Source organism: Chrysochloris asiatica, unplaced genomic scaffold, assembly GCF_000296735.1.
Source record: "Chrysochloris asiatica unplaced genomic scaffold, ChrAsi1.0 scaffold00022, whole genome shotgun sequence".
Lineage (NCBI taxonomy): Eukaryota > Metazoa > Chordata > Mammalia > Afrosoricida > Chrysochloridae > Chrysochloris > Chrysochloris asiatica.
The window spans coordinates 2439676-2451745 of NW_006408540.1; the positions used below are offsets into that span (position 1 = coordinate 2439676).

Genomic DNA, 12070 nt, shown 5'->3' on the forward strand with positions numbered 1-12070 from the left:
TGGCACTTAACAACAATAATAACATTACAGGGCCACACCAGGACTCCTCATAAAATAATAGACCTCGTTCACTGTTCAGAGTATGTTTGATCCTTTTTCTGCCCTTTTAATGATCTAATGTTACAATGACCAAGAAAACTTTAGACTAATGAGAGTGGGGTGTCTTTTGGGTGAATACTTATTTTTTCTTTTGAAATCCACTTTGCGGGAAACTAATTTATTCACTTTCTAAGTAGCCTTATGTTTGTCTAACAAGGAAATCAGTAAAAGGGTTCTCCAAGAAGCTAGCAATGAAATTAAAAAGTGTCTACCGTCACCACTTGTGATAAATCAAGCTGATGTTACAGATGCAAATAGTCATTCTAGTACACTCTTCTTACTAGAATTGTTTAAGTTAATTAAGCTGACAAAGTACTTCATTATTTATTATGTTGCATGCTAATGATAGATGTAAAGTTTCAGTGTCTCATACTATACATTTTTTTCTTGATAATAAAATTTGCATCTCTCTAACCACTGTGTTATATATTAATGGTAATTAATAATATTAATTGGGAGAATATATTTGTTGTTCCAAAGTTAGGCTTCCAGTTTTCTTTACAAAACCAAGAAATTTTAGTAGATGCTTGAAATGACTGCACTCAGGGCAACTTTTGTCCATCTTGCTGAGAAAGAGATTAAAACAATATATAATGCATTTTTATTAAACTGTCAAGAATTTAATTACATTCAACTTTGCATTGTAGAATTTTAAATGGACTCTATTAAGTAACATTAAAAAAAAGCTGTTATAAATTACTGATTTGATTGGTTTTTTTTTATTTGCAGCATTTAAATATTAAGACACTGACGGATGATATGGTAAGGTTATCCTTAATATTTCCTTTGCTGTTTACCTTAACTATGCTGATGTTGTGCTGCGCTAACACCTTGAAATTGCTAAAAATGGCATGTATTGGAAATGACTGTTTTCATAGTGTTAAAAAAAGAGGCAAAACTGGCAAAAACATTCTGTTGTTGCTTCATAAATAGTAAAAGAGAATAGATGGTGCATTAATTAAAACAATTTTTGTGTAATAACAAATTGTTAGTTAGCTTTTAATTACTCAAATCAGTTCTTTTTCTCTGGGGGTGGCCTGCACATTTCAAAAAGACGTAGAAAAATAGCTAAAGACATGTCAACTGTTTGGAGATATGTACTTGCTAATTAAAGTAAACCAGACTGAGCTATCATGCATGTATTTAAAAAAAAAAAAAAAAAAAAAAAAAAAAAAACAGCTTGAAAAGGTGAGAACCAAGCTTGTCTTACTTTGTGCTTTGCATGTTGAAAATAACTGTTGTTGCTGTTAAATGCTGTCATGTTCTGAGTCATAGCAACCCTTTTATAGGGCTTCTGAGGAAAGACTGGTGAGTTTGAACCTCTGACCTTGCAGTTCAAACCAAATTTTTGGTTCACCAGTGCTTATCTTATAGTAATAGTTATAAATAAGTAATGATCATTGTATCGCACCATTAGAGATTCGTGAATGTTCAAGTACATTTTTCTGAGAAAGAACTTTTGTTTACACTTTTTATTGCAAGTTGGGGGAAGGTTTACAGAGCAGATCAGTTTTCCATTCCACAATTCCTGTACATTTTGTTTCATGTCACTGATTGTAATCCCCTGAATGTAGACTCACTTCCTCCCTGTGCTTCCTGTTTCTACTCCTTTATCTTTCTTAACCTTTCTGAGCTTTGTCCTTGGGTAAATGCTGCCTTTTTGATCTCAAATGGTGGATTGTTCTAAGGTGTGACCTGTCCATTTTGTTTGACTAAAAACTGGTGAAAGTGATAGAGGTAAAGAGTGATTATATACACAACCATGGAACAAAGAGTTCATTTGGAGTTCATATCTAAACCTGAAAGGAGCTCTGGTAACATAATGGTTACAAATCGAGCTGTGAACCGCAAGGTCAGCAGTTCGAAATTACCAGCTTCTCCGCGGGAGAAAGATGAAGCTTTCTGCTCCCGTAAAGATTTACAGTCTCGGAAACCCTGTACAGGGTCGCTATGGGTCGGAACCGACTTGACGGCACTTAACAACAACATCTAAACCTGATGGGTAACTAAGACCTATACTTTGGGGTTCCACTGTCTCACTGTCTCTATCACACAAGTAAGTCTGGTTTTTTTTTTTTTTTTTTTATGATTTTGGGTTTTGTTTCACATTTGAGAAAGGGTTTTTTGAATGTAACTTTTTTTTTTTTCTTTCTTTAACAAACACATTTATTCTCTTGCAATTCAGTAAGCTAGAAGTCTAAATTCAAAGTGCTGGCCCCAGGGGAAACCTTTCTTTGTGGGCTGTGGAGGAAGGTCCTATCTTCTTTCAGCATCTCCAGGGCCAGTATTTCTTGGAGATTTCCACTTGTCTTAGAATCAATGCTTCCCTGGAGCTAGGATCTTCACAATGCAGCGACTCCATTCCTGGCTTTTCTTTCTTTGTTTTTAAATTGTGAATTGAGTGAAGGTTTACAGACACGATTAACCTAACCGTTTTATATTCAACAAATCTTACGCTTTGTTTCATTTCAATGAATGCAATCCCCCCTTGCAACAGTTGTCCCGCTTTCTCCCTGTGGTTCCCTATATGTATATCCCACTCTTCCTTCCATACCCATGTATCTACACACAGACACGGTTGTTCCAAGGTTGTTTATATAATCACTCTTTACCTCTATCCCTTTTAGCCCTTGTGTACTTCCTTGTGTCTTTCCCTTCATCATTCTTCTGACAACCTCTGTCTTATATATTTCCAGCCCCTTTCTTGTATACTGCTCGAGTTAATGTGTGTCTGCAACATATGTCTGCCCTCTAGTCAGTGAATTACTCTCCCTTTCCTCCCAACTCTGGTAACAATCAAAGTATGTTCCTTTTAGTATGAAAACCCCTTCTTGAGTTTTTACAATAGTTTTCTTATATAATATTTGTCCTTTTGTGATTGACTTATTTTACTCAGCATAATGTCCTCCAGGTTTATCCTCATAAGGTGCTTTGATATTCCTCAATGGTGCATAATATTCCATTGTGTTTATGTACAAAAGTTTGTTTATCCAGTCTTCCACTGGTGGGCTTTAGGCTATCTTCGTCTTTCTGCTATTGGGAATAGTGTTGCGATGAACATCGATTGTGTCCTGGCTCTGACTTTTTGTGGATATATGTCAAGTAGAGGGTTGCTGGTTCATATGATATTTCTCTTTCCAACTTTCTGAGGAAGTGTGCTGACTCTTCTTTCATGGTTATCATAGATTCTTCATGAATATACCTCTTATTTAGTAATAAAGGAATCACAATAGGAAGAACAGCAAAAGCCTAAATACATAACACCAAAAATATAGACGCAAGTATAGATGAAACAGCAGGGCACTCAACAGACCAGGTTTTGAATTCCAGCTCACCACATTTCAAGTCTGATATAGTGTGCCTAGAACAGAGTAAGCACTCAGAAAGAGTTCGGCATTTCTGATCATCAAAGTACTCTGCCGATGCATCTGGACATGCAAAGATGAATGAAACATCTATTTTGACAGCAAGTCTTTTATAAATCCAATTAGAATGCTCATCTGTTTTATTCTTTTGGACAATGTCTATAAAGAGATTATTTGGAATGTTTTTTAGGTAATATGTGTTCTTCATATAATGCTATTTATAATGTGGAAGCAATATGGAGTCCTTATGCAGATTACTTACGCTATTTCTTTTTCACCTTGCAAGATAGATTTTACTTTCATTTGACAACTGAGAACATTGATGTTCAGGTGGGGAATGTAGGTGCTTACCCACGTATAGACATCTGGCAAATGGTGCAGCCATGGGTTATGTTCAAACTTTTATGAAAGTATGTTGCTATTGTTAAGTGCTGCTTAGTCAGTTTCGATTCACAGTGACCCTGTATAGGGTTTCTGAGGAGCATCTGGTGGGTTTGAACTTCTGATCTTGTGATTAGCAGCTTAGTACTTATCCTACAGCACCATGCCAGAAAGTATCCAGTGGTATATATTTTTAATAGCTTTGTTGTGATGCAATTCACATACCATGATATTTACCCATTTAAAGTAATACAATTAAATGGGGTTTAGTGTATTCAAAGTTATATGGGCATCACAATCAATTTTAGAACATTCTCATCACCTCCCAAGAATCATATCCCTGTTATTACTCATTACCCATCTCCTTTCAGTCTTGTGTGTGAGAGTGTATATATGTGTCTTTGTAGCTCTTCATGTCTTTTTGTAACTCAGAAGTGTTAGGGTTACTATCACTACACACTGGTAAGGTTTCATTAATAAAACAAAAGAAAACCAAACAAGCTGACTCACGTTCACAGGTACCAGTGCCAGGAATTCAACATATATATATATTTTCTTTTTTTTCAACATACATTTTTGAGGATACAATTGAATCCATAGTAGACTAGATATTCTGGGTTGCTACCACAGTGGCTGGGACATATTTTCTCTCAAAGCAGTACATCTTTTAGCTGACTGTCTCAATAGCTTAAACTTTTTGCAGGCAGAGACAGTGTGCTATTAATAATATCCCCAGTGCTCAGCACATGGTAAGCATTTTAATATATTTTGGTTAAATAATGAAAGAATAAATCATTGCTTTAACAACCGGCTTGGTTTTATGATTACCTTGTGTCTGGGTCTGCTTTGGCCATTGCTAGGCTTTTGAGAGATGGAGTCTTTGACGAGAAAGCATGGACAAGGACTTGCTGTTGGTCTCTGACCACCATCTGAAGCACTGATTATTGACTTCCCCTGCTTTTAGATGTACACATGGCCATTTCTCTGGGATACCTTGTTGACCCTTCTGACATTGACCTGCTGGTTGGACTGCTGCCTCCACACTTTTACTGAACCCTTTTGATCTTGAGCTTTAGCTAGATAAAGCAGGCAATCTGGTTTAGTCAACTAGGTTCATTGTTGTAGAAGTCAGAGAGTAAACATGGTTATCTTCTGTTTTACTTATGTTGACTGATGCAGTGTTGTTGTTGTTGTTAAGTGCCGTCGAGTCGGTTCCGACCCATAGCGACCCTGAATAGGGTTTCCGAGGCTGTAAATCTTTACGGGAGCAGATCGCCTCATCTTTCTCCCGCGGAGCAGCTGGTAGTTTCAAACTGCTGACCTTCTGGTTCGCAGCCCGATTCGTAACCACTACGCTACCAGAGCTCCTTGGAAAGTCAGAAATTTGTTGTTGAAAGACAGGACTTTACCACTCATTAGCTCTGTGGACTTGGCAAGTCAATTATTTGATTGCTTACTTATCTTGTCCACCTTCCTCCTAGAGTTTAGGTGAGTTTCATTTATGCTGAAGTATGTTTAAGTTTTACATTCAGTTTTTTCCTCCTTTTAAAACCATTTCTTGATGTATAAACACAGAGGTGTTATGAAGCATTTGAAGCTGAGCCTTGCTCATTGTGGATCATTGCAGAGCTGTGAGAAGGGAAAGGGTTATTTTGAGAACTTATTAAAGTATTTCTGGTATGTTAGAGCTCAGGAAAGCATTTGCCATCGATGCTTTGATATGTGCTGGCACTATGTTTTCTAATTAAAGTTTGCCACCTTTGCAACATACACTTTGCATGTGAACTTTTAATTTAGAACTTTTTAATGTGAATAGTCTTTTTTGGACAGAGCTTGAAAGAAGGCATATAGAATGTTGTTCTGCTGCAGTTATAAATTTGAATAACAGTATTTTAGAACTATTAAATAGAAACATCATGGGAAGCATTAATGTTAAAACCCATCACTTTAAGTTGCCTTGTTAAAGCCTGGTAAAAGTACTTCTCATTTCAAGGTTATTTCTTGAGTTACTATCAGAATTAAATTCCAAAGGAATGAAGGATTGCTGTAGTGTTGGGGTCCCTAGGCAGAGGATAATGTACTTTAAACAGTGTTTGTTCTACAAATATTTGAGCATTCACTGTGTATAAAGTGAATTCCAAAGTGCTAAGGGTATATACCAAGGTGAAAAAACCCGTTGTTTAGCGTATGACCTTCCACTGTTTATAATTGGGGTTGAGAAGAAGCCTTTTTTTTTGAGTCAAAAACGTAAGAAGGTAAGAGTTTGAAAAGGAAAAGTTTGAAAAAACTGAATGTGGAGGTAATAATGCTAAATTATCCATCAAAGTGGCTCTGAGTAGTTTTATACTATTAAGAGTTGTTTTTGACTTGCTCTCTTCTGCTTTGTCTTCTACACCCACTTGTGAAAACTACAACACTCCTGTTGATGTCCTGTATCTCTTCTTTTATTGCTTTGCAGCCAACAGTGCTGCTGGCATCCCTTGTTTAGCCTGAAGCAGTGGTTTTCAAAGCCTTTTGACAAAGACCCAGGGAAAAATGTACTGACAGCCCCCAGGTTACAAACCAGTTCTATTCCTAAGTCTGTCTTTGAGTCAAATTGGTATATAAGTCAGAACGATTAGGTGCAGTTCATCTCTAATGTCAGTCAAATATTTGTGTTAGTATACCTTATATAGTGCACCTTTCTATGAATAAAAAATATTAATGAAACACTTCCAGTTACATTAAAAACATCTTTAGCAGTAATAATAGTGACAATGTTTTAGCACCTGTTTGTTATTACTAACCATTATGTGTACCTTGAATTTTTAATGTAATAGTAATAGACTTTAGGTGGGAGAGAGAGGTGGGAGTTGGTTTCTAACTATGGGTTGTACATAAGTTGTGACTGTCTGTGTTTTATATTGTAGGCCAGTGTATCCACCCACCCATACTCTCTCATGGAGACAAAGGCTTTAAGAACCAATATTTAACGTTTCTGTTCTTTAAGTGCCGTCGAGTCGCTTCTGACTCATAGCCACCCTGTATAAGGTTTCCGAGGAGCAGCTGGTGAGCTTGAATTGCTTACCTTGGTTAAAACCGTACTTGCGGCCCAGTGCTTATCCAAGAGCGCCACATCAGGACTCCTAACATTTCTAAGCATAATGATTTTTACTTTCCATACCTTTCCACTCCTATTTATTTCTTTCTAATTCCTTAAAAAAAAAAACAAAAAAAGGTGATTTTATGTCACACAAATTTTATGATACACAACTACAGCTGGAAAACACAACGTAGACTTGTTACAGGAGCCACAAGAAAGTTATGAGGTGCTACGGCCAAGACTGATATGGAAGACGTTATGTAATGAGCAGTGATTAAGCCTTGCTTCTTATTAGTTGTGACCTTCCACGAATTACTTACTTCTCTGTCTCACTTGGGTAAAAATCAAGGTGTCAGCAGGGCTGCATTCCGTTCTCAGGGCTTTAGGTAGAATCGATTTTCTTGTCTCTTGTAGCAACTTTGCCATATTTGAAACTGCTTAGTTGCACCTCTTATCTATAGGTTAATCCTAAACTCTTTAACACAGCACAGAAGGCTGCCATGGCAGGGCGCTACCTTTCTAATTTGATCTGCATTTTTCAGGAAACTTGCAAGAACCTTCCAGGAAATAGAAATATTTGACTTACATTGCCAGAGACTTTACTTGGAATAAAACGTAGCTGGGAGTCTGTGGAGTTTTGGTGGCACTATGATAAAACGGTCTACTGCTCGCTCACTGAATGGCTGGTAGTTAGTACCCACCTAGCGGCTCTAAGGGAGAAACATGTGCTTTTAACAAATGGTCCATCCTGGAAAACTATATGGGGCAGTTCTACTCTGTCACACGGGTCATTGTGCGTCAAAATCAACTTGACTGCACCTAAAAACAGCAATTTGCTGGCCAGAAGATTGGTGTGTTGAGTAATAGTGTAATTATTAGCTATGGGCCAAGTAGTGTTCTCAATGCTGTTTATGTAGACACATTTAATCTTCACACCAAAACTGAGTAGGCACTGTTATCCCCATTTTTCAAGGTGGGAAAACTGAGACAAGAGAAAGATTAAGTTAACAAGTTCAGAGTCATATGGGTCAGTTGGGAAAGCAACGCGGAAGATTGACAGCTCAGCCCGTGATCTTTGCCAACAGCATTAAACTGCTTCTTTTTAAATTGTACATAAAAAAAAACCAGAGAGATTGGAAGTAAATGCTGGTGAATGATAATGCATGGAGGGGATTGAAATCATTGTAATGAAACGAAATACTATAGGATCAATGTAAAGCTGATGCTCGCCCATGTAAACTATCACTCAATTCACAGTAAAAATTTATTTAAAAAAAAAAAAAAAAAAGAATACAATTCTGGCACATATCTTGCCTAATTTAAAAATATTCGGTGTTCCCGTCTTTTGTTTGCACAACTTCCTCTTGCTCTATAAACAGGTTCCTTATGAGCACAATTAAGTGTTCCGGAATACTCATAATTCACAATGTTGTCCATATCTTGTCATGATCCACACAATCGAAAACCTTTGCTTAGTCAATATAGCACAGGTAAACATCTTTCTGGTATTCTCTGCTTTCATCCAAGATCCATGTGACATCAGCAATGATATCCCCAATTCCATGTCCTCTTCTGAATCCAGCTTGAACCTCTGAAAGTTCTCTGTCAATGTATGGCTGCAGCCATTTTTGTATTACCTTAAGTAAAACTTTACTCATTTTGGATATGGATGGGATATGGGATATCAATGATATTGTCCAATAATTTCCACATTCCACTGGGTCACCTGTATTTGGAAAGGGTACAAATATGGATCTCTTTCAGTCAGTTGGTCAGGTAGTTGTCTTTCAAATATCTTGGCATAGATGAGTGAGTGCCTCAAGTGCTGCACTTTGTTGAAATATTTCAATTTGTCTTCCATCAATTCCCAGTGCCTTGTTATTTGCCAATGATTTTAATGTACCTTGGACTTTTTTCCTTTAGAATCGTTGGCTCTTGATCATATACTACCTCTTGAAATGATTGAACTTCGACCATTTCTTTTTGGTACAGTGATTTCCATACAGTGTATACCTTCCATCTTTTTTTGAAGTTTCTGCATCATTCAATATTTTGCCTATTTGTTGTTGTTGTTATGTGCCGTGGAGTCGATCGTGACTCATAGTGACCCTGTACAGGGTTTCCAAGGCTGTAATTTTGCCTATAGAAATCCTTCAAAACCACAAATCGAGGTTTGAATTTTTCCCTCAATTCTCTCAGATTGAGAAATGCTGAGCGTGTTCTTCCCATTTTACTTTCTAACTCCAGATCTTTGCACATTTTGCCATCAAATTTGACTTTGTCTTCTTGAGCTGATCTTTGAAATTTTCTGTTCAGCTCTTGGACCTCCTAATTTCTTCCATTTGCTTTAGCATCTCTACACTGGAGAGCAAGTTTCATAGTCTTTTCTGACATCCATTTGGTCTTTTCCTTTTTTCTTCTTCTTAATGACCTTTTGCTTTCATCCTGTATGATGCCATCCCACAATTCTTCTGGTCTTAGGTCATTAGTGTCTAATGCATCAAATCTCTTCTTCCGATGATCTCTAAATTCAGGTGGGATATATTCAGGGTCATATTTTGGTTGTCGTGGACTTGTTTTCAGTTTCTTCAGCTTCAGCCTGAATTTGCATATGAGAAATGATGGTCTATTCCAGTCTGAATCTGGCCTTGTTTTGGATAATGATATGGAGCTTTTCCACCATCCCTTTACACAGATGTAGTCAATTTGATTTCTGTGATTCCATCTGGTGAGGTCCATGTGTAAGATTGTCTTTTATGTTGTTTTAAAAGGGTATTTACAATGAAGAAGTTACTGATCTTGCAAAATTCTATCATGTAATCTCCAGCATCCTTTCTATCACTAATGTTATATTTTCCTACTACTAATCCTTCTTCTTCATTTCCAACCTTTGCAATCCAATCACCAATAGTGATTAATACATCTTGATTACATGTTTGATCAGTTTTAGATTGAAGGAGTTGGTAGAGTTCTTAGATTTCACCATCACTGGCTTTAGTGCTTGGCTTGTAAATTTGAATAATAGTGGTATTAACTGGTCTTCCTTGTAGGTGGATGGATATTATCCTATCACAGACAGTGTTGTACTTCAAGACATATCTTCATATGTTCTTTTTTATGATGAATATGACATGATTCCTCTTCAATTTGTCATTCCTGGCATAATAAACCATGTGATTGTCAGATACAAAATGGTCAATACAAGTCTATTTCAGCTCACTAATGCCTAGGATGTTGATGTTTATGTGTTCCGTTTGATTTTTGACAATTTCCTATATTCATGCTTTGTACATTCCATGTTCTGATTATTAATGGATGTTTACAGCTGTTTCTCTTCATTTTGAATTGTGCCCCATCAGTAAATGAAAGTCCTGAGAACTTTACTTCATTCACGTCTTCATGGTCACCTCTAATTTGAGGAGGCAGTTCTTCCCCAGTCGCATTTTGAGTGCCTTTGAACTTGTGAGGTTCATCTTCTGGCACTATATCTGACAGTATTCTGGTGTTCTTCATCATGTTTGAATCTTCAGTTATCTGGTTCTGACAGTGTTCCACTGCTATTTATAAGGTTTTCAGTAACTAACTATTTGGAAGTAGTCCGTCTCTCCTTCTTCCGAGTCTGTCTTCACCTGGAATCCCAGCTTAAACCTGTCCACTGTGGGTGACCCTGCTGGTATTTAAAATACTCGTGGCATAGCTTCCAGAATCACAGCAACACCCAAACCATTGCAGTATGACTAACTGACAGACGAGTGGTGGTAGGTTTTCCTAGTTCTCAATGTTCTCCATGGGAATGTGGCCTCAGACCCACTGCTGATGGACGTGATCCAGGTGTGGATTTTAATGAGTGACTTGAGAAGTTTTGTATCCTCTGTTTTCTTGCCTTCTTAAATGTTCTCTAGGTGCTTTGCCCTCTATCAGACAACCCTAGTACATCCTTAGGTGTTTTATGAGACTGGGTCACTCAAAGATGAGTATCTTATATGCATGTAGTCTAATAGGAATGGGTTTCATTTGTTGTTGTTGTTGTTAAGTGGTATCAAGATGGTTCCGACTCACAGTGACCCTGTATAGGGTTTCTGGGGAGTGTCTCTTGAGTTTGAACCACTGACCTTGAGAAACTTAACCTGAGGTCCAGTGCCCACACCAGGACTCCAAATTATGCTTAGGCAAAATGATAAAATTAAAGATTATTCAATCCTTTTAATTTGAGCTCTGATTTTTCTTAAGCTAATGATTTATGTCATAGTACCTGACTTGAAACTTAGAAACAAATTGAGATAAATGAAATAAATTTTTGATAAGAATGTCTACATTCACATTGATTCCTTTAGTACCAGGAATGGTTTACAGGAGTCATGGTGTGGTGCTGTAGGATAAAGCAGTGGACCTCAGGGTCTGTTTGAACCATGAGTTGGCAGTTCAAACCCACTAGCTGATTCTTGGACACTTCATACAGGGTTGCTATGAGTTGCAACCCATTCTATAGCACTTGACAACAACAACTTTGCAATTAAAATTCTTCGTGCATTTTTATTAATTTACCTGTATATGTTCCTTGCTACATTAAAAACAATGGGTAATAAAGCAAAAAGTGTGATACTATTTTCCACAATTTTTCTCTAAATTGTGGTATTTGGAATACCCTCATGTATAAGTGGAATGTGCAGTATGGATTGGGAAAACTGAGTAAGTGTGGTAAAATACATCAAAACAAGTTCTATAAAATTTAAACTGCTCATTAAGTCAGGGGGATCTTTCATATCTTATTAATATGAGTTAATTAGGACTTCCTGTACTTTGATTTTCAATAGTGACACTTAAGTACTATCTTAGAATCTTTAAATATTTATGGGGTAGTTTAGAGAGCTTCTTAGAGTAGTAGAAACTGGAGAATATGATCAAGAGCTCTCAGAATTGAACATGCCAAGATATAATACACCGTACAGACTTACTTATTGATTCTTTTGTCCATTCATTAAGCATCTGTTGAGTGCCAAGTCCTAGTGTTGTGCTGTAGGATAAGCACTGGACTACAGACTCCAAGTTTGGTGGTTCACAGCCACCAACTGCTCCTTGGAAACCCTATGCAGGGTCACTATGAGTCAGAACTGATGTGACAGCATGTAAAAACAGCAACTGA

At 37.2% G+C, this 12070-nt stretch overlaps 1 protein-coding gene across 3 annotated transcripts in view; it reads left to right on the forward strand.

Annotated features, from left to right (window-relative positions):
* DIAPH3 (diaphanous-related formin 3) overlaps nucleotides 1–12070 on the forward strand; it is a 727649-nt gene that overhangs the window by 39271 nt on the left and 676308 nt on the right. Inside the window, exon 2 of one of the 3 annotated variants that reach the window (XM_006837594.1) lies at nucleotides 829–861. The exons of the other annotated variants lie outside the window; for them this stretch is intronic. Within the exon in view, the coding sequence (XP_006837657.1) occupies nucleotides 829–861 (33 nt within the window). The remainder of the gene's footprint in view (nucleotides 1–828; nucleotides 862–12070) is intronic. 3 annotated transcript variants of the gene reach the window in all.